At 37.2% G+C, this 23,287-nt stretch overlaps 1 protein-coding gene across 4 annotated transcripts in view; it reads right to left on the bottom strand.

The window, feature by feature from the left end:
- Nucleotides 1–23,287, bottom strand: part of UBE2E2 (ubiquitin conjugating enzyme E2 E2) — a 348,219-nt gene that overhangs the window by 285,403 nt on the left and 39,529 nt on the right. Inside the window, exons 4-5 of one of the 4 annotated variants that reach the window (XM_087430611.1) lie at nt 13,707–13,822; nt 991–1,087 (exon numbers count right to left, since the gene is read on the bottom strand). The exons of the other annotated variants lie outside the window; for them this stretch is intronic. Of the exons in view, the coding sequence (XP_087286737.1) occupies nt 991–1,087; nt 13,707–13,822 (213 nt within the window). The remainder of the gene's footprint in view (nt 1–990; nt 1,088–13,706; nt 13,823–23,287) is intronic. 4 annotated transcript variants of the gene reach the window in all.

Raw genomic sequence — 23,287 nt, 5'->3', positions numbered from 1 at the left:
AGCTCAGTTTTATTGTGCTTGGTTTCAAAGAATGAAAGAAAGGAAAAAAAAAAAAACCTCTTTATCTCTTCCTTCCTTAGGCAGGTACAAAAAAAATTATTCTATTAAAATATTAATACTATGATGAGCTATTTCCTTTTATCAATCCTTGTTTATATAATGAAATAATCTCAAAATCACAGCCATGATTAGAAATAAAAGCAAACAAAAGTATGAATGCTCACAATGTAAAATAGTATCCCAAGATACTAACCTGAGATAACTTTCTATTTTATTTTTGTTCATAATGACTTAAAGACCTCAAAACACAAACCATATTCTCTACTTCTGATTCTTATAGCTTTGCTGCACTCAAGCTTAACTCTGAGAAATCAAAGGAAAAAGTAGCATGATTATTTGAACACACTTCTGTGCTACGATCACACTATAAGACTGGATTCATACAATATATTTTAGAAGGCAGAAACATTATGAAATATATTAATGTTTTTGCAAAGTTTCTACCTTTTTTTCCTTCTGAGGTCATGAAAAGATTCAAAAAAGGTAAATGAAAGGGAGTTCTACGCTGATGGAAATTAACCTCTCCCTAGCTTATATATGAAAATTCTTCTGTTAAAAATTATTTTTAATTTACTCAAGAGCAGTACAGTTTTCTAGTATTGAGTTTTAAAAGGATTGTTTCTTGAAACTAAAACTTAAAAGCAAAAGTTAGAATAAATGAAGTGTACCTTTTATAGAACTACAATTCTAAGAAATCTCAGGGAAAAAAGTAGGAGGCAGATACTTATTGAAGGAGCTGTCTACAGGAAATGAATAATTGAAAATCATGGAGCCTCTTTAACAACCAACCTATGCACATGCCAGATAGCTGTCTTACTTTCATTGGCATCACAAGGCACATAAAAAGGAAAAGAAACTGTAAAATAAAATATAAAAAAAATAAAATAAAATAAGCTTATCTCTACTTTTCTCCCCCATCCTGTGTCTTACCAATCCACAAAGCCCTCAGTATCTTTCAGTAAATCCCTTACGTGACATCCTCTCTGATGTGGTCTGTGGAGATCAGATGGGATGCAGGCAAGCATTACTATAAACAGAAAGAAACTCAAATTCAGATTTTTAATGAATCAGGATCTGCTGGGCAACACATTCTACTTCAAATACTTCTGGACGTTGTGACAAAAAGGGATTGGGAGTTCTCTAACTTCTAAGCCTTGAATCATCCCTTCCTTCTTCCCCAAGCCACCCCTTCAAACTCCCCTTCCTCAATGCCATGACTATGGATTTCTTTTTTAAGTTTTTGGTTTCTTCTTTAAAAATTTAAGCACCTCTACTGATCAAACTGACGATAAAAAGGTTGCTGAAAATTACACGGCAATAGAAAATTTCATACATTACAAACCCATTGTTCAATACCTGCCAGTGTTCTTTTTAAAAAGTAAATCCTCTTGGGACTCCTCCACTTAAAACACTTCAAAGGCTTCCCATTGCTCTTAGGAAAAAGAACAAAATCCTTAACACAGCCAAAAAGACCCTGCGTGATCTAGCCCCAGCCTCATCTTGAGGCATTCTTCTCCTGACACCTCAGGATTCCAGTCACACTTCATCTAATTTCAGTTTCTAGAACATCCTCATCTTTTATCCACTACAAGACCTTCACCCATGCTGCCTCTTCACCCTAAAACATTTCCTTCCCCCACTCTGCCTAATCAACTTAGGCTGCAAAGGTGTTTTCTCAAAGATAATTTCTTTCTTGCCACCCCTCTCCACACTGTGTGTAAAACACTTTCTAAGTAGCCTAAATTTCTCTTCTATAGCCTTTTTCACAATGGCAATTAAATAAAATGAGAGAAATTGCTGACCTTCAGTCTTTTCCTCTACAATGTGGGCACCAATAATGGTTGTCTTGTTCATTACTACAGTCCCCCTGCCTAGCACAGTGCTTTGCACACAGTAGGCACTCAGTTGTTTCTTGACGGGTGATATTAATAATACCTACTTCACAAAGTTATTTTGAGAATTAAATTAATCTATATAAGCCCAGGTTCTGACCAGCACTCAATACAGGTTAGCTGTTATTACTAATATTTACTTTATATGAATGAATAGATAAGGGCAATTAGGCAATATTTATTAAAACTGTTGACACAGCTCAACTCCATTTATTAACTGCACAGCATTTACTGTAAAGAAATGAGAGCTATGCAGAATACTTAAAGAACAGTCAATGCATAAATATTTTTAAAAGTAAAGAATTCCACTGATAAAGGATAAATTATGGAACATACAAGCAAAGAAATATATGGACACTGAAAATCATTTTCTTAATCAATCAAGGCATTTCTTCAACAATAAGAGTTTTCATAACTTAAAAGACTATCAGAAAACACTAAATTTTTGCATTCACAGACTGTCATTGGTTTTTAAGATGATCCAAGATCAGAAATCAGCACCATATGTAGGGACACAAAATACAGCAGCATAGCAATTCACTGCTACTGTGCTTTAAAAAAATAATTTTTAAATCAACAGCCTTGTCCTGTAATATTCAACCTCCCTTCTTTCATCAGTAGCACTTTTTTCTCCCAATGTATCAAAGGGTTTCTGCACAAGAATGATTCAATCACCAAGACAGTCAAGTTTGAATCATTTTTAACAGCATGTACTATGTCAACTTCACTTGAAAATAATCCTGGAAAGTGGAATAACGACTCTTAATTCAACAATTTTAGAAGTTCATTCACTTATTTCATGATACTTTAAGGTTATTGTATTACATTTGACACTATAAAATTGTTTTATAAGTGTAAACCACTAGTGATGGTTCATTTTATGTGTCACCTTGACTAGGCCAGGGAAGTGCCCAGACATTCGGTCAAATACCATTCTGGGTGTGAATTTAAGGGTGTTTTTGGAAGAGATTAACATTTGCATCACAGACTAACGCAGACTGTCCTCCCTAATGTGGGTGGCCCTCATCCAATCAGTTCAAGGCCAGAACAGAACAAAAAGGCTGACCCTCCCTGGAGTAAGAGGCAACTCCTGCCTGATTGTTTGAACTAGGTCATCAGTCTTTCCCTGCCTTCTACTCAAACTGAAACATCAGCTCTTCTTGGGTCTTGAATCTGCCAGCTTTTGGACTGAAACTTACGCTATCAGCTCTCCTGATTCCTAGGCCTTTGGACTCAGACTGAAACTATACCATCGGCTCTCCTTGATCTCTAACTTGCTGACTGCAGATTTGGGAAGTCCCAGCCTCCAAAATCATGTGAGCGAAGTCCTTATAATAAATCTCTTTCTCTTTGTAGTATATACAGTCTGTTGGTTCTGTTTCTCTGGAGAACCCTCAGTAATATACCATCCCATATATCCATTTCAAAACTCTCCCCTCTCACACACACCCCCCAACACTCTAACACTCATTATCTTTTGAAGGCCCATCAGAATACAAGTTCCAGATACTCAAGGGCCATGTTTCTCTTCATTATTGCTATCATCTTCACTTTTGAGTGCCTACTGCAATGCTAAGCATAGGGAATAGAGGAATGAATAAGATAAAGTCTGTTCTCTCCAATGTGCTCACAGGTTAGAGAAGATGCAAGTAAATCCGATCAGGGACAGCTTGTTAACAAAAGGGGTACAAGTTCAGTTGTCAGGAAGATTTCATAAATGCTAGACAATTATTGTTCTTAATCTAGGACTTGTGATTGAAAACCAAATTTGCTTGAGAAAAACAACTGCACACCTAGGAGAAACTATTAAATGAATTCCTGAAACTTATTAAGCATTATAACTAAAAACAAATATCCACACAAGTGAGAGTTGACAGGGAGCTTTCTGACAGAGGGAGCTGGAAATATCAGAGGCCAGTAATGCTCGTTTACGGAAACCATTTCTTTCCTATTTCTTTTGCCAAGGCATGGAGACGGAAAGCTCAGAGACAAATACTGGGCTGGTATTTGTATCACAGCCTATCCTCTTCAGGGCCAGAATACCTGAACCACACAAAATCCTGGCTAGGAGGAGAGCAGAATCAGCCCTGCAGAGAGGTGGGCTAAGCCTCAGCTCCACTGTGTTTGCAAACCAGACTGAGTGGTTCCCCTGACTCCCAAGCCTTGGTTCCAGGCTCCTCCCTGAGTTGTCAAGTAACCCAGGCCTATGGGGCTCTTGCAGAAAGGAGTGCAGGGAGAGCAACTGACAGGCTCAGCCAAGCCCTATCTGCACAAATCCTCCATCCCTGCACATGCCCTACACCCAAAGGCAATCTTACCACAGTGGACTGAGGGTGGCACCAGGAGAGGAGGATTCTTGACCCTCATCCTGGATGAGGGAGACCTTGTGGCAGAGGGAGCCCACTAGATACAAGGAGCAAAATCATCCACTGGAGGAGAAATGGCAAAAGGCAAAGGAGTCTTGACCAGAGTCAAGGGCCCAGAAGTAGGGACCTCTCTGGCCCATTGCTGCTGGGGTAGTTACCAGACAGTAAATGCATGAGCCACTCAAGGCCTGCACCTGGACAAGGCATTTCTGGAGTCCCCAGTTATATGGAAGGGGCTCCAAACCAAGACTTTCAAGGAATTCCTAATACCTGGTGTTACTGTGACCCCTATTTCTTGATTCTTGGCTCCTCGGGGCTACTAGGGCCTGAAAAACATGTTCTTCACTTAAAAATAGGGTGAAAAAATTTCCCCCTTCTTTTCTATTAGGCCCTTCACCACATTAAGCTGCACATCATTTTCCTTCCTCTATGATTTCTCTCTATCGCTTCCATTGCCATGGACTTTCTGCTGTCTGGCCAAAAAGAGCTCTAGCACCCTGCACAATCTATTTCAGCTGCCACTGCTCTGTTGAAATATCAACTAAAAGCTGTTCTTTGGTGCACAAAGCAGATGACAATCTCTTAACTAGCCTTTTGCATGATAGTAAAGCATTTTCCTCTCTCTTCTCTGCCCCTCACCCAGCCCTGAAATCCTCTCCCTTTGAATGGTGAGAACAGATCTGGACAGGTTATGTCCCCTTCCAGCCAATAAATACAGTTCAGTCTCTGAGCATTTCTTTATTTCAATGTGTCCCCAACAGCAACATACACTCTAAAGCCTTTAGTCTTGAGCTTTTAACTCTACATGCCAACAGCAAGTGGGTTTCAAATGCATTACCCCACCTAAAACAAATTTCCTATATGAGAGGGGCAAATCCAGCTTCCTACCAACAGCTCCCTGTCGCCTCCATCACCTGCATTCCTAGATGAGGAAGCCCCCGAGGCAGAGGGAGCCACTAGTACAAAAGCAAAATCATCCACTAGAAGAAGTGGCAAAAAGGAATACATTTTTATTTTCACTAAGATTCTTGGTTTCTCTGTCACTGTCTACCTTATTTCATCTTCCAGTCCCAGACCCCCTTATTTATAACTCCCAAGATAGCTCTCGTTTTCAGGATTTAGGAGAGAACTGCTGCTGGTCCCAGTCACCTCTCCAGTCAGGTCATGCACTCTTGATTTACATCCTGACTTTATCCACACTTTCTAGGCTAAACCCCTTATCCACATCTGTACTTCTGTGTATGACTTGGGGAGGGTGGGTGAGTGGAGTGGAAGAGATGCTCTTACTTCTCTCTCAGTAGAGCTCAGCCATTTGCCACCCTCAATGATCTGAGTGCCATCCCCTCCAGTCCCAATTATGTGCACCTTGCAACATCACTTTGCTTTTTATCTTCAATTTTCCCTCTCCATTCGTTCCTTCTGCTTAGCATATAAACAGTCTCAAGCCTCTTCAAGGCCTCATACAAAAATTCTTCTTCAACCCTGGGGCCCCTAGCTTCTGGTTCTCTCCTTCTTCCCATTACAATCTGCAACTACAAGAGAAGTCTAAACAGAGAGTTGCTACTTCCTCATCCTGCACTCACTCCTGAACCCAGTATAATGGGGTTTCTACTCTGCAACACTCCACTGATGCTGTTCTTGCTAAGATACAGAAGACCTGTCTCTGAAATGTAGTAACACTTTTCAGTCCTTTTATCTAACATGGCATCTCTCTGCTGTATTTCACAGGGCTGAAAAGTATCTTTCTACTGAGAATTTACATTCTTGGCTTCCACGATAGTCCCCTAGCCTGGGATAATTACCCATTCAATTGTGAGCTTAATACAACTAACAACTATCACTACTATGTTGTTTGTTTATAGTTCTCAATTTTCAAAACAAAGATGTTAACTCTACTATCTGCTCATTTGATTTCTGAAGTATATAAAAAGCCCAGGATTGACTGGCAAATGTGCAAGATCATCCATTCCATTTCTCTCAGTATTTTGGATTTTATATATAGATCATACCAAACCATGCATGCTTGGTCCATATCATCATGGTATCTCACAGAACTCTTCTTATCAAATCATGCTTTGGCATCATGGCCTCAAGTTTCATTGTGGGATCAAAAAGAAGCAGTCCTATTAAACCCATCACCACGTATAACACAGGAAATGTTATTGAAGAAATCATTCCCAACATCTCCCAAAGAGACTCCTTTTGAGGCTCCCACAGGGGGACTCTATTTGAGAATCAAGTTCTAAGAAAAGGGTTTTATGCAGTATTGTCCCATACCCCACTCGCTCTGCCCCACCTGTTTTTCTTTTGCTATAGGAAATTCAGAGTCAAATTCATGGTCTAGTCATAACAGCTGTGAGACCTAAAGACATGAACAACCAATATTTTCTTTTTCTTCCTGGTTTGGACATTTATTCTGGTTTGGATTTCTGCTCTGTAGAGATTAGGAGCAAAGGTTAGACTTCCTAGGTTGCATTCTAGCTCCATCTCCCAGAATGTTAAATTTTGGCAAGTTACTTAACACCTCTAAGCATCATTTTCTCAACTGCAAAACAAAGATAATAGTAGTAACTACATCATATGGTTGGTGTAAGGATTAGATAAGATCATGTGCCTAGCTCATAGTAAGCACTCAATAAATGTTAACTACTATTATTATTATTATTAGTCACCACAAATCCTCTTTGGAATGAGATGGAATACAAACATACTGCAGTCTGGGTCACTCAGTCTAGAAGCTTGTAAAAAAAAAACAGGGAGGCTTATTAGGCCTATCAATTCTTAGGTACCACTGACCTATGCTATTTCACCAGAATTTTAAACTAATAAAAAAGGGTTAAGAACACTTTGATTTTGTTAGTATTTATATTTTTATAAAATCTTACCGAGTCCAAGAAATAAACTATCTATGAACAAGCTCTACAATATTTGTATAAAGTCAAGTCTTTCAATGCTCCTTCTAAGTCTCTACCAAAATACTATAAAAATCAAAATGACTGAAATGGTCTTCTTTTTTTTTGGTGAGGAAGCTCGGCCCTGAGATAACACCTGTTGCCAATCTTCCTCTTTTTGCTTGAGGAAGAGTGGTCCTGAGCTAACATCTGTGTCCATCCTCCTCTATTTAGTATGTGGGTCGCCACCAAAGCATGGCTTGATGAGTGGTGTAGGTCCATGCCCAGGATCCAAACCCTTCAACCCCGGGGCTGCCGAAGCAGAGCATGCCCAACTTAACCACTACACCACCAGGCCAGCCCCGAATGAAACAGTCTCTTGATAAGAAGTTATGCTCCTTAAAATTCAGCAGGGCTGTGTTCCAACCACACTCTTTTTTTTTAAACATATATCTCACAAATCATTACAGCTTTTAAATGAAAGACCCCTCCCCAAGTAATTAAAAAAAAAAAAAAGATAAGCATCCTCCACTATGTTGACATGACCCTATTTATCATGTTCCAGAAAGAGACTCAAGAAGCAGCTGAATCTGTTATCCCATTACTGTCAGACCAGCTAAATATCAATTAGGCCAAAGCTGAAACCACTGGTACTAGCAGACGCTCTTTAGAAATTCTATTCAACAAGTTAAGTCTTAATTACTTAAATTCAACGCAAACACACAAAGGATCTTTGTGTAAATGGTTAAACACAGTATCTTTCTATACGGCTCTCATACATAAACATCAGACTTTACAAACTAATACCTGAGAAAAAGATTTAAATAAATAAAAGACAGAAACCCATGGTTGCTTGCTCACCTAACTCAATTAGATGTCAAAATCCCCCAGCTGTCCCAATGGCTCAAGTAGTTAGTTCATCAAGTGTAGAGTTAACGTACTGCTGCATCCCCACCTCACTTTTTTTCTCAGCTAAGAACATACCTCCACCTCTCATGTACAAGTTAATTGTTCCTTCTCTCATCCTCATTACAGAGGGGGAGACATTAATACAGTAGATACATCTCTGTTTTGTAACACCAATTTCACACCTGCTTTTCCTCATCAGAAGGAAGTTCCTTTCCTCTGTACACCTAGAAAACAAGCCAGCATAATTCCAAAAGAGTTTTATGCCTTCTGAAGATAAAGACTTGTATGCTGAAATTTAAGACTACAGCAAGGTTTAAACATTATGTTCATCTCGGTGGTTTGCCTTAACTTCTACATAGATAAAAGCTTTTTCTAGTACGAATGCATTCCAAACAATCTTGCGTCTCTTACACAGAATATCATACTTTAAAAAGGACTTTCAAATGCAACTTTTAAGGTTTTTAAAGGATTCTACCATACCCTTACATTGCTTACTAAATACCAAATACTGAGTTCCATTAAACTATAGGAATTTATCACATGTGAGATATCTTACTTTTTAAAAAAAAAAATATTTTGTACATAATTGGATTAAAAAATATCATTTTCAACAACCAACCAGCTGGGAGAGAATATTTGCAAAACATACATCTGACAAGGGGTTGATCTCCATAATATATAAAGAACTCACACAACTGAACAACAAAAAAACAAACAACCCGATCAAAAAATGGGCAGAGGAAATGAACAGACACTTCTCCAAGGAAGATATACAGATGGCCAATAGGCACATGAAAAGATGCTCAACATCACTAATCATCAGGGAAATGCAAATCAAAACAACACTAAGATACCACCTCATGCCCGTTAGAATGGCTATAATCACCAAGACAAAAAACAACAAATGTTGGAAAGGATGTGGAGAAACAGGAACCCTCATACACAGCTGGTGGGAATGGAAACTGGTGCAGCCTCTATGGAAAACGGTATGGAGATTGCTCAAAGAATTAAAAATAGAGATGCCCTATGATCCAGCCATCCCACTACTGGGAATCTATCCAACGAACCTGAAATCAACAATCCAAAGAGGCTTATGCACCCCTATGTTCATTGCAGCATTATTCACCATAGCAAAGAAGTGGAAGCAACCTAAGTGTCCCTCGACTGACAATTGGATTAAGAAAATGTGGTATATATATACAACGGAATACTACTCGGCCATAAAAAAAGACAAAATCATCCCATTTGCAACAACATGGATGGGCCTGGAGTGTATTATGTTAAGTGAAATAAGCCAGAAAGAGAAAGACAAACACTGTATGATCTCACTCATATGTGGAATATAAACCAACACATGGACAGAGAAAACTGGACTGTGGTTACCAGGGGCAGGGGGGGTGGGGGGTGGGGGGTGGGGGGTGGGCACAAGGGGTGAAGGGAGTCATATATATGGTGATGGACAAACAAAAATGTACAACCCAAAATTTCACAATGTTAGAAACCATTAAAACATCAATAAAAAAAATATATAATATTAAAAAAAATCATTTTCAGATCCTATATTTTATGTTTTCTGATGTTTATATATTTTTTAATTAAAAGTACACTATGAAATATTCTTGGCATTGAAAATAATTCAAGTACAATTTGGTACAGACTTATAATTTACAAGTCTTTTCCAATTCTAAAAAGAAAAGCATTGTAAATATATGTAATAAATGGATTAGATAATAGTGTTTTTAAATTGTATAATATATCCATCATACTTACCACATGTATAATGACTCATCAAACAAAAAAGGACTAATATATCAGAAATCTCCTTTATAAGTCAGATATTTTCGAAGACACACAGATTAGTAATTTTTAACCCAGTACTGTTACACACATATCTAGAACTTCATTGTAATGAACTAAAAAGGCAGAATAGATTTAACTCTAAGATACTATTTTAAATGACACAAAGGAAAGAATAACATTTTAATTTTTAAACATCCAAACAATTTCCACAGATATGATGTAAGGTAATTTTTCTACATGTGAACATATATACATGCAACATAGGCTTTGGTCACTAAATTCTACTCTAAGAAACACTGCAGTATTTGAGTGATTTTTTAAACTATATTGTTTTTTCATGAGAAGAAATAATACAGTAATAAACAACGCAACATTTTCACTAAACATTTAGAGAAAAGGAAAAAAAAACCCTAATACCTTATAAAACCATGCTCCCCCCAAATAAAAAATATAACTTTATAAAAATGAGCAGTTATCCTCTGGGATAACTTCCCATTCGTGATCACATGTGCACGTATACGCACACACATACACGCTTAAAAGGATCAGAAAGGAAGTAGAAAGTGATTTAGGGGGGCCCAATGGACGTGGACAGGCTTCTCTGTTTATTTCAAGAGAGAGGGGACGGCCCTTCAGTGGCTCTTATGTAGTTACTCAAGAAATCCCACCTAGGTACCAGTTGGTAACATTCATATCTCTGTTCCATACATTTCCTATAATCTAAAGTGACTTTTTGTGACTTCTTTTCCACTATAATGAACAAGTGGCATTTGAAATGAAACACACAATACCATTTACATTAGCACCCCCCAAAAACGAAATACTTATAAATCTAACAAAATATGTATAAGCTCTATATCAGAAAAACTAAAGAAACTCGGATGAAAGAAATCAAAGAAGAACTAAATAGAGGTAAAGTCCATGCTTATGGATACGAGGATTTGATATTGTAAAGATGTCAGTTCTTCCCAACTTGCGCTATAGATTCAATGCAATTCCAATCAAAATTCCAGCAAGTTTTTTTGTGGACATTGACACACTGATTCTAAAGTTTATATGGAGAGGCAAAAGACCTGGAATAGCCAACATAGTATTGAAGGTTAAGGAAAAAGAGGACTATCCAACTACTAGACCTGCTATAAAGCTACAGTAATCAAGACAGTGTGGTACTGGTGAATGAAGAGACAAACAGATCAATGGAACAGAACAGAGAGCGCAGAAATAGACCCATACAGTCAACTGATCTTTGACAAAGGAGCAAAGGCAATACAATGCAGCAAAGATAGTTTTTCAACAAATGGTGCTGGAACAACTAGACATCCACATGCAAAAAAATGAATCAAGGGACAGACCTTACACTCTTCACAAAAATTAACTCAAAATGGACCACAGACCTCAACATAAAACGCAAAACTATAAAACTCCTAGAGGATAACATAGGAGAAAATCTAGATGACTGGGCTTGGCGATGATTTTTCAGATACAACACCAAAAAAACTCATAAGCTTGACTTCATTAAAATTAAAACTTTCTGCTCTGTGAAAGACACTGTGAAAAGAATGAAAAGAGAAGCCACAGACTGGGAGAAAATATTTGCAAAGGATACATCTGATAAAAAACTGTTTTCCAAAATATAAAAAGAACAATTTAAACTCAACAATAAGAAAACAAACAACTTGATTAAAAAAGCGCCAAAGGCCTTAACAGACATCTCACCAAAGAAGATACACACACAGCAAACAAGCATATGAAAAGATGCTCCACATCATATGTCATAATGAAAATGCGAATTAAAACACAATGAAATACCACTAAAAACCTATTAGAGTGGACAAAATCGAGACACCAAATCCCGGCAAGCATATGGATGAACAGGAACCCTCACTGCTGGTGGGAATGCAAAACAGTACAGCCACCTTGGAAGACAGTTTGATGGTTTCTTACAAAACTATACTCTTACCACAGGATCCAGCAATCACGCTCTTTGGTATTTACCCAAAGAAGCTGAAACCTGATGTCCACATAAAAACCTGCACACAGATGTTTATAGCAGCTTTACTCCAAAACTGGCAAGTCACCAACATGTCCTTCAGAAGATGAACGGATAAACCGTGGTATATCTAGACAATGGACTTGGAATGGAACTCAGCACTAAAAAGAAATGAGCTATGAAGCCTGGAAAAGACATAGAGGAACTTGAAGTGCATATTACTAAGTGAAAGAAGTCAGTCTGAAAAGGCTACATAGTATATGATTCCAACCATATGACATTCTGGAAAAAGCAAAACTATGGAGTCAGTAAAAAGATCAGCAGTTGCTAGGGCTTGGGGGAAGGAGGGATGAATAGGTAGAGTACAGAGAATTTCTTAGGGCAGTGAAACTACTCTGTATATTATAATGGTGGATACATGTCATTATAAATTTGTCCAAACCCACAGAATGTACAGCACCAAGAGAGAACCCTCACGTAAACTATGGACTCTGAGTGATAATGATGTGTCAATGTAGGTTCACCAATTTTAACAAATATACCACTCTGCTGAGAGATGTTGATAATGAGGGAGACTATGCATTTGTGGGGGCAGGGGGGGGATATATAGGGAATCTCTGTACTTTCTGCTCAATTTTTCTGGGAACCTAAAACTGCTCTAAAAAAATAAGGTGCATTTTTAAAAAAATGTTACAGATACAAAAAAATAAAAAACAGATTTCACTTGTATAAAAATCGTCACCTTAAAGCAATAAACTGCCAAGGATTTTCTGTGTTTCAGAAAGTCTTTTATTTCATACAAGTCAAAACATTATGACATGCACTTTCTCCTTTCTTGAGGTTAGATCCATTTTCAGAAGATCACTACCAAAAGAAACATGTGTTATAATCAGCATAATGATCTGATTTTTGATAGCTCATTTTACTATAGTTGTTATTAATAAAACTGATACAGAAAGGCAAACTACTTAAAAGCAGCCCATTCAAAAGCAGTACATTAACGTGACTTTTTTCAGACGTCCAGGAGTCAGTTGACAGAAACAAGTTCAAGTTTTCTACTTTTTACTGTCACTACCAACCCCACTTACATCAAAATCATTTCCAATGCCACGACTCACACTCTCATACTATCATATCTCACATCTCGTCCTTTTTCTCCTACTAAAAACATCTGCTAGTCACCATCTTTGCTCCCCTCGTGAAGCATCTACTGTTTTGCCTCTCCTCTTTCTAATCAAACCTAAGTTCTTAGTCTTATCTTCAGTATGTTCAATTACATGCTCTAATCTTGCACGCGCAGTTGCCATTCCATCCTGCTAGCAATCCAATCCCATCCCTGTGCTAGGCTTAGCCTCCATTATCAGTATAATTAATTCATACTTTGCAGAGCAATCACATGGTTATATATGTACTGTCATCTCTTCTCATTAACCTTTTCTTTTTAAATCCATTTCTAATACTCATTTCTCCTAGGAAGAGAATTTTTTTTTTAATGGCTGTGGCTGAACAGATGAAAGAAGCAGTTCTAAATGGAGAAAAGCAAAAATACAAAACCTAAGGAATTACACCAACTGTAGGAGATTTCTTTCTGATTACCAATTTTATAAACCTGGAGGATAAATAAAGGTAAAAAGCAAATGCCAGCCTGTATACCATAAATTTTTCCACAAAATACTGATATTTTCTCCAAATTAAAAAGGAGATATCGGGGCCGGCCAGGTGGCACAAGCGGCTAAGTGCTCACGCTCCGCTGCAGCGGCCCGGGGTTCGCAGCTTTCTCAATAGTCATACAGCTTACCTTTTCGCAGGCCAGCTATACCTCTTCTCAATGAGCTGAGGTTGTTGGACCAGATGGATGCCAAGGGTTGGTTTGCATAGCACGACCTCAGGTCTTGTTTTTCTGTATTTGTTTTGCTTTAAAGGAAACAAATTTGTTATAGATCTAAGATATTGCTATGTGAAAAGCTTCCCGTTAAGGGGCCATCCTGGTGGCGCAGCGGTTAACTGCACATGCTCCGCTTCCGCGGCCGAGGTTCGCAGCTTCAGATCCCAGGTGCACGCCGACGCACCGCTTGTCAAGTCATGCTGTGGCTGGCATCCCACATAAAGTAAGGGAAGATGGGCACGGATGTTAGCACAGGGCCAATCTTCCACAACAAAAAAAAAAGGGGGGAGGATTGGCATCAGATGTGGCTCAGGGCTGATCTTCCTCTCTCTCTCTCACTCACACACACACACAAAAGAAGAGATGAGGGCTGGCCCCGTAGCTTAGCAGTTAAGTGCGTGCGCTCCGCTGCTGGCACCCCGGGGTTGGATTCAGGGCTCGCACCGACGCACCGCTTCTCCGGCCACGCTGAGGCAGCATCCCACATACAGCAACTAGAAGGATGTGCAACTATGACATACAACTATCTACTGGTGCTTTGGGGGAAAAAATAAATAAATAAAATTAAAAAAAAAAGAGATGAAAGTGATGCTGATATGCATAGGACAAGATATTGGGTATTTTTTGGCTTCAAATGTATCATGAACCAAGAAAAAAAGTAAAGTAAAAGCCAGAAGAAAGTCCTAACATATTAAACTTTTCTTCCCTTAAACAAAATAAAGCAATGAAGCTAACACAGGAAAGCTGTTTTATTGCACACCTTCACTCATGAGATTGGCCCTTAGAAATATAAGACTAAAAGCTCAGCTTATGGTTTCATTTACCAGGCTTTGAGGCATGGAACCATGCCTCAGGTTGCTGGTCTGCTCTGATGGAGAAGAGCTAGGGGGGAGAAGATCACCAAGAAAGATCTCAGCCTAAGCCATGTGCTGTGGTTGTCATTACATCCATGCCATTTAGATGACAACCTGGCTTGGCCTCTCCTAAAAGATGGAGACCCACACAGAGAAGCCATGGTTCAGGAGTTATTAAGACAGTGTCTCCCATAAGCCACATCCATCTAGAGGAAAGGAATTCATGGTCCATAAAAACACTCTATCCACGAGACCTGAGGTGAGAAAATAGAGAAATTACTAAGTTGGTGCCACTTCCTTCTTGATTTACAACACCCAAAAAATAGATTTCTTTCTTTGTTAAGTGCCTAATGTTCTATCAAATCATGCAGGGGGGGGTAGGAAGAACTATTTATATTACTCAAACTAGAACAGATGCCACTCTAGCAACCTCTGGGGGAATAAAATAGAAACGGACAGTAACAAGGAGAAAGAGATTTTGTGTGTGATGATGTGTATATGTACGTGTGTGTGTGTGTGTGTACACAAGTGGGCCTTAGAACTAAGTAGATAAAGCTTCTAGATAAACACCTAAACATCAAAGCAATATCTAATGCACTGCATTAAAATTCAGAGAGAACTCAGCAAAAAAATGCAGCCACGCTACTGACCTAATGTGGTATTATTATGAAAAATTGATATATCCTAATAATTTCAAAGGAACTTTATTGTTTTCAAAGAAATTGACATAACCTCAAGAAATCACATTTTTCCTGTTTTTTTAAATCTATAACTAAGAATTAAAATGCTTTTGATTAAATAACATACCCTTCAGGAATACAGTTTAAACTACACCTGCTTTTTGTCAAAGATTAAAACACAGAAGATTCTTTAGTTTACATTACTAATAAAAATACATGCATGTGCACACACACACATAGCTTGTATGGAATTTCCTTTAAAATAAAAGACTAATAAAAACAGTAATCTAAATCCCCAAGCATTCAATATGATAAGGCAGTATCAATATTTTACTTAGATGTACAAATACCTAAAATAAACAATTATCATTTTAACTGGAAATATCATGATGAGACTATAATACAATCTTATTAATTTCAGTGAAGTCTTTTCCATATACACTGAAAGCATGTGTATACTAAAAAGAACTTTGTAATCAGAACTTTGTAAGAACAAAAGAAAAATTCAGTGGCCGTGACTCACGTGCCAACTTTACTTCTAAAGAGCAGGCAAACAGAAGGATCTCCACAGCTGCCTCACAGGCTTACGATGGGCAGCATCATTTGCTTTTATAAAATAGTGCTATTTCCTGAATTAACTTCAAAGGCTGGTTCGGGAAAGCAAGTTTACTAATAAATACTCTCAGAAACTGCTCTGCTGGAGTATTTCATTCCCAGCTATTGGGAAATTTAACCAACAGTAAAATAGATTAAAAGAAGCTAAATCTGCTGCAAATGAAGACAAAGACACCATGGGTGACAAAAAGCAAAATGTTCAAAAGCTCATACTTTTGTAAAAGATAAAATGAGAGAGCTTAGACCTATCAACCACTTCCTACCTAGACCAGTGTCAATAATCTGGAAATGCCAGTTCTCCCCATTTTAGCTCTTTCTATACCTGTACTTCTCAATTCCCTTTAGCTGCCTCATTAAATCCCTGAATTTTTGCTTTCTGTTCATACAGCTTATCATTAATAAACAGTAAACCTCTACTTTTCTACCCCTTTTAAAGTGTGCTATTTTAAAGTTAAATAAAAGCTACCCTTAAACTGCCCTTCACTGTCTCATAACAAACTGTTCTTCAGATGTGTTGAAGATGGCCAAGTTATATGAACTCATAAACCACTGTAGGCAGTACTAGCTTATCCTTTTCATTACCCAATTTCTTTTAAACACGGTCATATGTTTAAAATGAAAACATGAAAAAATTGCCTTAAAAAAGAAAAAATGCCTTAAAGAAACTGAGTCCCTAAATCCCTTTAAGATCATTTAACTTCCTTGTGAATAGTCTAGCTACACCCTGCCTTTCCAGATTGTTCTTCTCCTCACTCCCATCCTCTCTTCTAATTTCTACGTATCCTTCAAAACAGCTCACACGTGGCCTGCTACAGCAAGTCCTCTTGGTCACTCCTTCCCAGCTCTTTCCCAGCCAGGATCAAACACTCCCCCCGCTTCATGTAATCCCGTAACATCCTATGGTTTCCTTTAGAACAACACAATGTCTTAAATTTGTGAAAAGGAATTTTTGTAAGGCCAATAAACCTTAACATATAAATTTAAGCCAATATATTGGATATTAGTTAATTATTGGTCCCCACGCTGGACCACACGTTGTTCCTTGAGAACAGAGGCTTTTTCATCTCTGTTATCCCTAGTTACTCGCACAAACTAGCAAGGATCAGCTTCTCAAACATTGGCTACTGACTCTCCTATCACAGCCCCACAAACACCTAGTTACTTATATCTCCGGACACACAGGGCAACCAGATGTTCCCTAAATCCAAAATTAACATCTCCGTGACTTTGCTCACATTATTCCCTATATTAGGAATCTCATTTCATCTTCCTTTTATTTACTTCATGAATCTTCTGCTGCCTTCAAAGACCGCCACCTGAAAACACACTGCTTATTTCGTGACCTTTTACCATCCTTCAAGGCTCAGCAACCCGTCACAACCTCTAAAGTCTTTCTAGCATCACTCAGTCAAAATTACCTCTCTTCTCCACGATTTCAAGTCATTCCTGATGTAAACATTGGCTGAAGTATTTAATAATGTGTGACTGGTATCAGGGTCTAATCAGATGCAAAGATGATTCTCCTCAACTAAAGCAAAGCTCCCTTGAGCAAGGACCAAGTTATTCACCTGCATTCATTCCCACCCTCAGATACATGCCTAGAAAACTTTATAAGCACTCCATGAATTTATTTAAATAAATACTACTTGGCTGACTTTTCTGTAGCATAATAGTATAGAATGTAAACTAATGCTTCTACAATAATGTGAATAAAAGGAACAGCATCTGATTGACATTTTTAGATTTATACATATTTTTCAGTGCCTTAAAAAATCTAGCTTATTTATTTCATTACAAAACAACTTTTAAGGTTCGCTTGACTTTATAAGAACCAATTATGTATGTAGAAAACTGAATTTCAAGAGTCTTCCCAGAGCATGTTTATGTCTCTCTCAGTCAACAGTCTATTTCTTTTTACTGTAGTTCTATTCCACTAAACTAGTAGTTCCTTGAGAACTAGATCTTCTTAAAATATAAATCACATTTAAATTTTAAAAACTTTATAACACTATTTTAGAGAGGACATAAGAGAGAAAAAATCATCTATAACCTCACTACTCGAACACAAAGATTATAAATTACCTCTTCTTTTCCTGTCAAATTTTTCTATATTTGTATTTTATAAACTTATAATCATATATTACATATAACGTACCTTTTTATGTTACTGTATAGTTTGTCCAGTTATTTTTATTGGATACATAACCATCCAATGAAAGGATTAACTACAATTAAGCAATTTCTCTTCACATAACATTGTTTACTTTCACATTTTCACTGTTATACATAATAGTCTTTATTTTTAATTTTAATTATTTTCCATAAGCTAGAGCCCCTTATGTTAAATTACTGAATTAGAGGTTATGAACATTTCTTTTTTTTTTTTTTAAGATTTTATTTATTTTATTTTTTCCCCCCAAAGCCCCAGTGGATAGTTGTGTGTGGTAGCTGCACATCCTTCTAGTTGCTGTATGTGGGACTCGGCCTCAGGACGAACGGAGAAGTGGTGCCTCGATGCACACCCGGGATCCGAACCCGGGCCACCAGCATCGCAGCGCGCGCACTTAACCACCAAGCCACAGGGCCGGCCCTGTTATGAACATTTCTATTGCTACTGAAGCATAGTGTCAACATGCTTTCAATTAGAGTTGTATCTTTCAAGTCCTCCAGCAACAGTAGTAGTTTCAGCAGCACTGTGTATGATTCCTCCTTGTTTAAAATCACATTTCCTAGCTTCCTAACAAGGTTAAACATTTCCCATATGCCTGTTTACTAACCATATTTCCTTTGTGAACCCTGTTTGTGTACTACGCCCATTAACCTATGGCAGTCATCATGGTTTTCTTACTGGTTTGTCATCCTCTGCCTGTCCCATTTACTGTGAATACATTTTTCCAGTTTGTTATTTGCTCCTTTGGAGTACTTTCTCCTCCTTCTCCACCAACACACACTTTTTCAACTATTGTAGTTTGCAATTTTATCCAGTCAAATTGGTTGTTTTTTTCCTTATAATTTCTTCTATCACTTCTAGAAGTCATGCCCAAAATCTATTTTCTCCTAGTTTTATTTTTCTTTTATATTTCACCCTCTAACCCATGAGTAAGGAATATGTCATCTCTGTATGCCCCCAAAGAACCTATTCAAGTACCTTTCGCTGCTAAGCATTCAATAAATGTTTCTTAAATATTCTTTATTAAGATAAAATGTAGAAAATACTACCCATTACTGTAATCTTACTAGTCTCTTTACAGGCTATTCAACCAATATAAATACAAAAGTAAAATACACTCTATAATGAAGGACAAAACAACGCTGCAGATTTGGGTTTTTTCTTTCTATTGTGGGAATATAAATCATATTGCTTAAGAAAATCTGTTTTCATTGGTAAACCAAATTTTAATGTCTGTGGTTAAGTCATACAAATTCTTTTTTCACATACACAGCCTGTAGAGTAGCAAGCTGGATAACAGTGTGTTATTCATTTTCCTAAGTCATAGTCCTTGGATCTGTGTTACTCACAGGGTTCTACAACTGTGGAGTGAAGAACTACCGAATAATTTATTATGATTCACACCATAACTTACACTGCTGTATAATAATTCAGACACAATCACTTTTACTATAATGACACCTTGGTAGTTTTTGTCAGTCATCAACTCTTCAACAGAAAAATATGTATGTATATACAATTTATAGATTTAAACCAAGATATCACCTAGTGAAGAGCAGACAGCTTTATTCCTCTTTTCTAGCTGGAATAATTGTAATTTTATTTTGTTGCAGAGAAACAGTCAATTAGACCAAAAAGCCTACTACAATCAAAAACATAATACATGTGCCCCCTTGGATTACAGCACACTTATGTAGAGTACCTGTCAATATAATCTGCATTTGAAAACCTATAAAAACATTGTTAAAACGACAGCTGTGAAAATTAATCTGAGTAGAGAGGTTGGCAGCACAGGCTTTATTTTCCTCTAACAGTTATAGATTTTACCTAAAAATGCATTGGTACAGCAATAATTGCTGGTAACCCTACCCCACGTATTTTGAAAGAGTTGTATCTCCTAATACATAAATAGTCCAGAGAGATGATTAGGATTTTATAATCTTTTCTGTTTACCTATAAAACAAAGGAAGAAGTTGTAGGAATACTGTTTTCATATATAGATTTTATGGTCTGAATATGTTAATGCTAAATATAAGTTAATAATTAATCACTTTACAAATAATTTCTATTATTTATTTAAGGTAATATATTTAAGAAAGACAAGCTCCTTTAATAGAAAATAAATGTAGTAGGTATACAGTTTGCATGAAGACATCAACTATTCTTTAAGTTTCCAAGACTGAATGTTTTTAAAATTACAGAGAGGCTGCTTTTTTATCTTTCTGACAAAATTGAGAAATAGGATAATGATTTAAATGTAAAGGTATAATTTATAGCTCAACTACTACCAAAAAGGATATCAGCAGCTTATAAGAGACTTTGTACAATTAGACCACTAAAATATAAAATAAACAGCAAACCCAGAGAACAATGGTTCTTTATCTTTGGGGGGGGGGTCACTGAAAATTTGATAAAAGCCAACGACACTCCCCCAGATTCCCACATGCACACAATTTTACTTATCATTTTACAGGGGTTCATGAACTCCCTAAAGCTGAAACACAGAATGGATTAAAACTCTGCCACAGAGAACCAGAGAAGAAATTATCCATATCAAAAGGCAAGGTTAATAAAGTTACTGTAATTAAAATGAAACATAACTCCAAGCTTCCTTGCAGCCAAAGCAAACAGAAAATACAATGGGCTAAATAATTCTCAATGGCTAATAGAAGGAAGTGTGCCAGATCATACGGTAACTTTTCTCTGAAACTAAATCCTTGAAGAATTTGTCATGTGAATTCTTATAAAGGGAACACTGAACATCATAAGAGAGAATGTATTCAATACAGTTTTATATGAGATGCAGAAACATTTTTCATATAACTGCATCTTGTAAAGATTGATAAAATATGAGGGAACAATACTAAAATACAGGACTGACTAGCATTCTGATGATCTAGTTTGATATAAGGTTAGAAATGAGGATATGCCACCACTCTCCAATCTCAACGCTCATAAAGAGCCTCTGATACAAAATGAGAAAATTTTCGCTGAGTACTGGTCTCGTCTCAGAATCCTCAAAGCAGTCACTTTCCATAAACTGGAGTGGGCATATGAAACCTTTATATATGACACACTAAAGTAATAGAGAATCAAGAATCAGCAGAGAAGACAGGTTAAGAGTACAGGAAATGGAGCCAGTCTGAATTTGAATCCTGGCTCATCTACTTAATAGCTATGACTTTCTAATTGTGATTATATTGTAGTTTCTCATCTGCAAGGCTGTGTTAACAACAGTCCTTATTCTCAACAGTTGTTAAAAATTAAATGAGTTAACTTATATAAAGCTCCCAGAACATGTCCACTGAACCCACCTAGAACTGTGAAGATTAAGCAGGGCTGACATATATAACTTATCAGCTACTATGTAATCCTTCAAGAATGTATATTTTTAAAACTTCAGGTTAATATAAAAGTCTTCTTATTTTAACTATCAGATTTAATTAAAATAACCTGATTTTTTACTTAATGTAAATATTATCAAGGTGACTAGAATCTCTAATCTTGGCTAATTTAACCACATCTATCCTGAATCAGTCCCTTGCTTCCCACTTATTCGCTGTGGTCAAAATTTTAAGAAGTTGGAAAACACGAAGCAGCCTTTAAAGCAGTTTAAAGAAAACTGATTGATTAAAGAGTTATTTCCCTATGCCTATCTTACTGAAGGTCCAGAATTTTTCAAAGCCGTTTGTTCTCAAACGCTTCCATTTTCCTTCAGTTCTATTGATCTAGTTAATCTTTAATTCATGTACAATTACAGCAAAGTCATATCTTACTCCAAAATTAGATTCTAAAGTCATTGTAAAAGGCAAAAATTGCACACAGTCAAAACTACCTTTGAATACCTCTTAAATCAGCCTGTCAAGTATTACCCCTCGGTATCTCCAAAACAGCCAGTTTTCCTCCAGCACTGTTCAAATCACTGTCCATTCAGTTGAATACTAGATGAAACAGCTGACCTGTTCAGGAAAGACTGAAATCACACTTAGGAAAGGGAGCTGTTCACACTATGAAACACAACCAAGAACTGAAAGGACAGCTGCCATCTCTCACTGAGGGACACATGTCCATTGATCAGAAAGACAGGAATGACTGAATGACTCTCTTCTGTACTCTTTAAACTATACTTCTCCCAAGCATGCTCCCTCCTTTTGGTAAGGGTATTAAGTATACACAGTTGAATTTACAGACATTAAATAAAATGTAACGCATGTGAGATCAAGCTTGCACTAAAAATTCTAAAAGTGGTTCTGATTCCATACATTTAATGTTTATATATTATATGTTAATTCTATACTGTGGCACAGTCTTTTTTTGTGGTTTTCATGTGCAAATTAGGAGATAGTTTTGTGCTAAATGTTCTAAATTTTCAATATTCCACTTAGCTGGTAGAACTAAGATTCTGTGGAACAATTTCACATTTCACTTGATCCCCTTAACCCCTCCTTCAATCAGGGATCATAGTGGGGAATTAAGTTGCAGTCTTAGGGAAATTCCAGAAAAATTCCTTTCCTATCTTTAAAACAAAGAAGACCACCAGTGAAAATGTAGGGTAATTCAGACCATGTTGCCTAATGAGCATTCCCATGTTCAAAAACAGAATCAGATGTCGGTCATTACGGCAGTCACCTGATCGAAACATCTACAGAAATGTGCGAAGCCGGGACGCATCAGGCCAATCAATAATTGCTTTTTTGATGAAAGAAAAATATTCAACTACAAAAAATGGGCAACATAACCTATACTTTTGCAACAGAGAGAAATGAGGACAAAATTTATTAGAATTGGGAACTGCAAACAAAAATACACTTGCTTGGCATATGCAACGGACTCCTCTAAAGCTTTATGTTAATCAAAATTTTTACGTGGCAATAGTATCCTTCTTTTGAAGTACAACACTAAGACCTAAAACTTAGCATCTCCAGAGTTGCCATTTGGGTACAAGATAGAAAACCACAAATGAATTGGCAAGTGACTTTTTACAAGGTATTGCTTCTCTTTAGTAAAAGGGGGTGGGGAGGAAAAAGGAGTACATGTCAGTAGAACTACTTTATAAGCTAATTTCTGGGGGAGAGGTGTGGTGGGAAGTGCCTTTGAAATGAGCCTCTCAATTCAGCCCACTGTCAAAGAAATGCCTTTTCAATACTTTGTGGAAGAATTCTTCTTCTGTACGCC

Source organism: Ceratotherium simum, chromosome 5 (genome assembly GCF_057802395.1).
Source record: "Ceratotherium simum simum isolate JZ-2026a chromosome 5, ASM5780239v1, whole genome shotgun sequence".
Taxonomy (NCBI): domain Eukaryota; kingdom Metazoa; phylum Chordata; class Mammalia; order Perissodactyla; family Rhinocerotidae; genus Ceratotherium; species Ceratotherium simum.
Note: the sequence above shows the minus strand (reverse complement) of the source record. Positions and strands in the feature narration are given on the sequence as shown.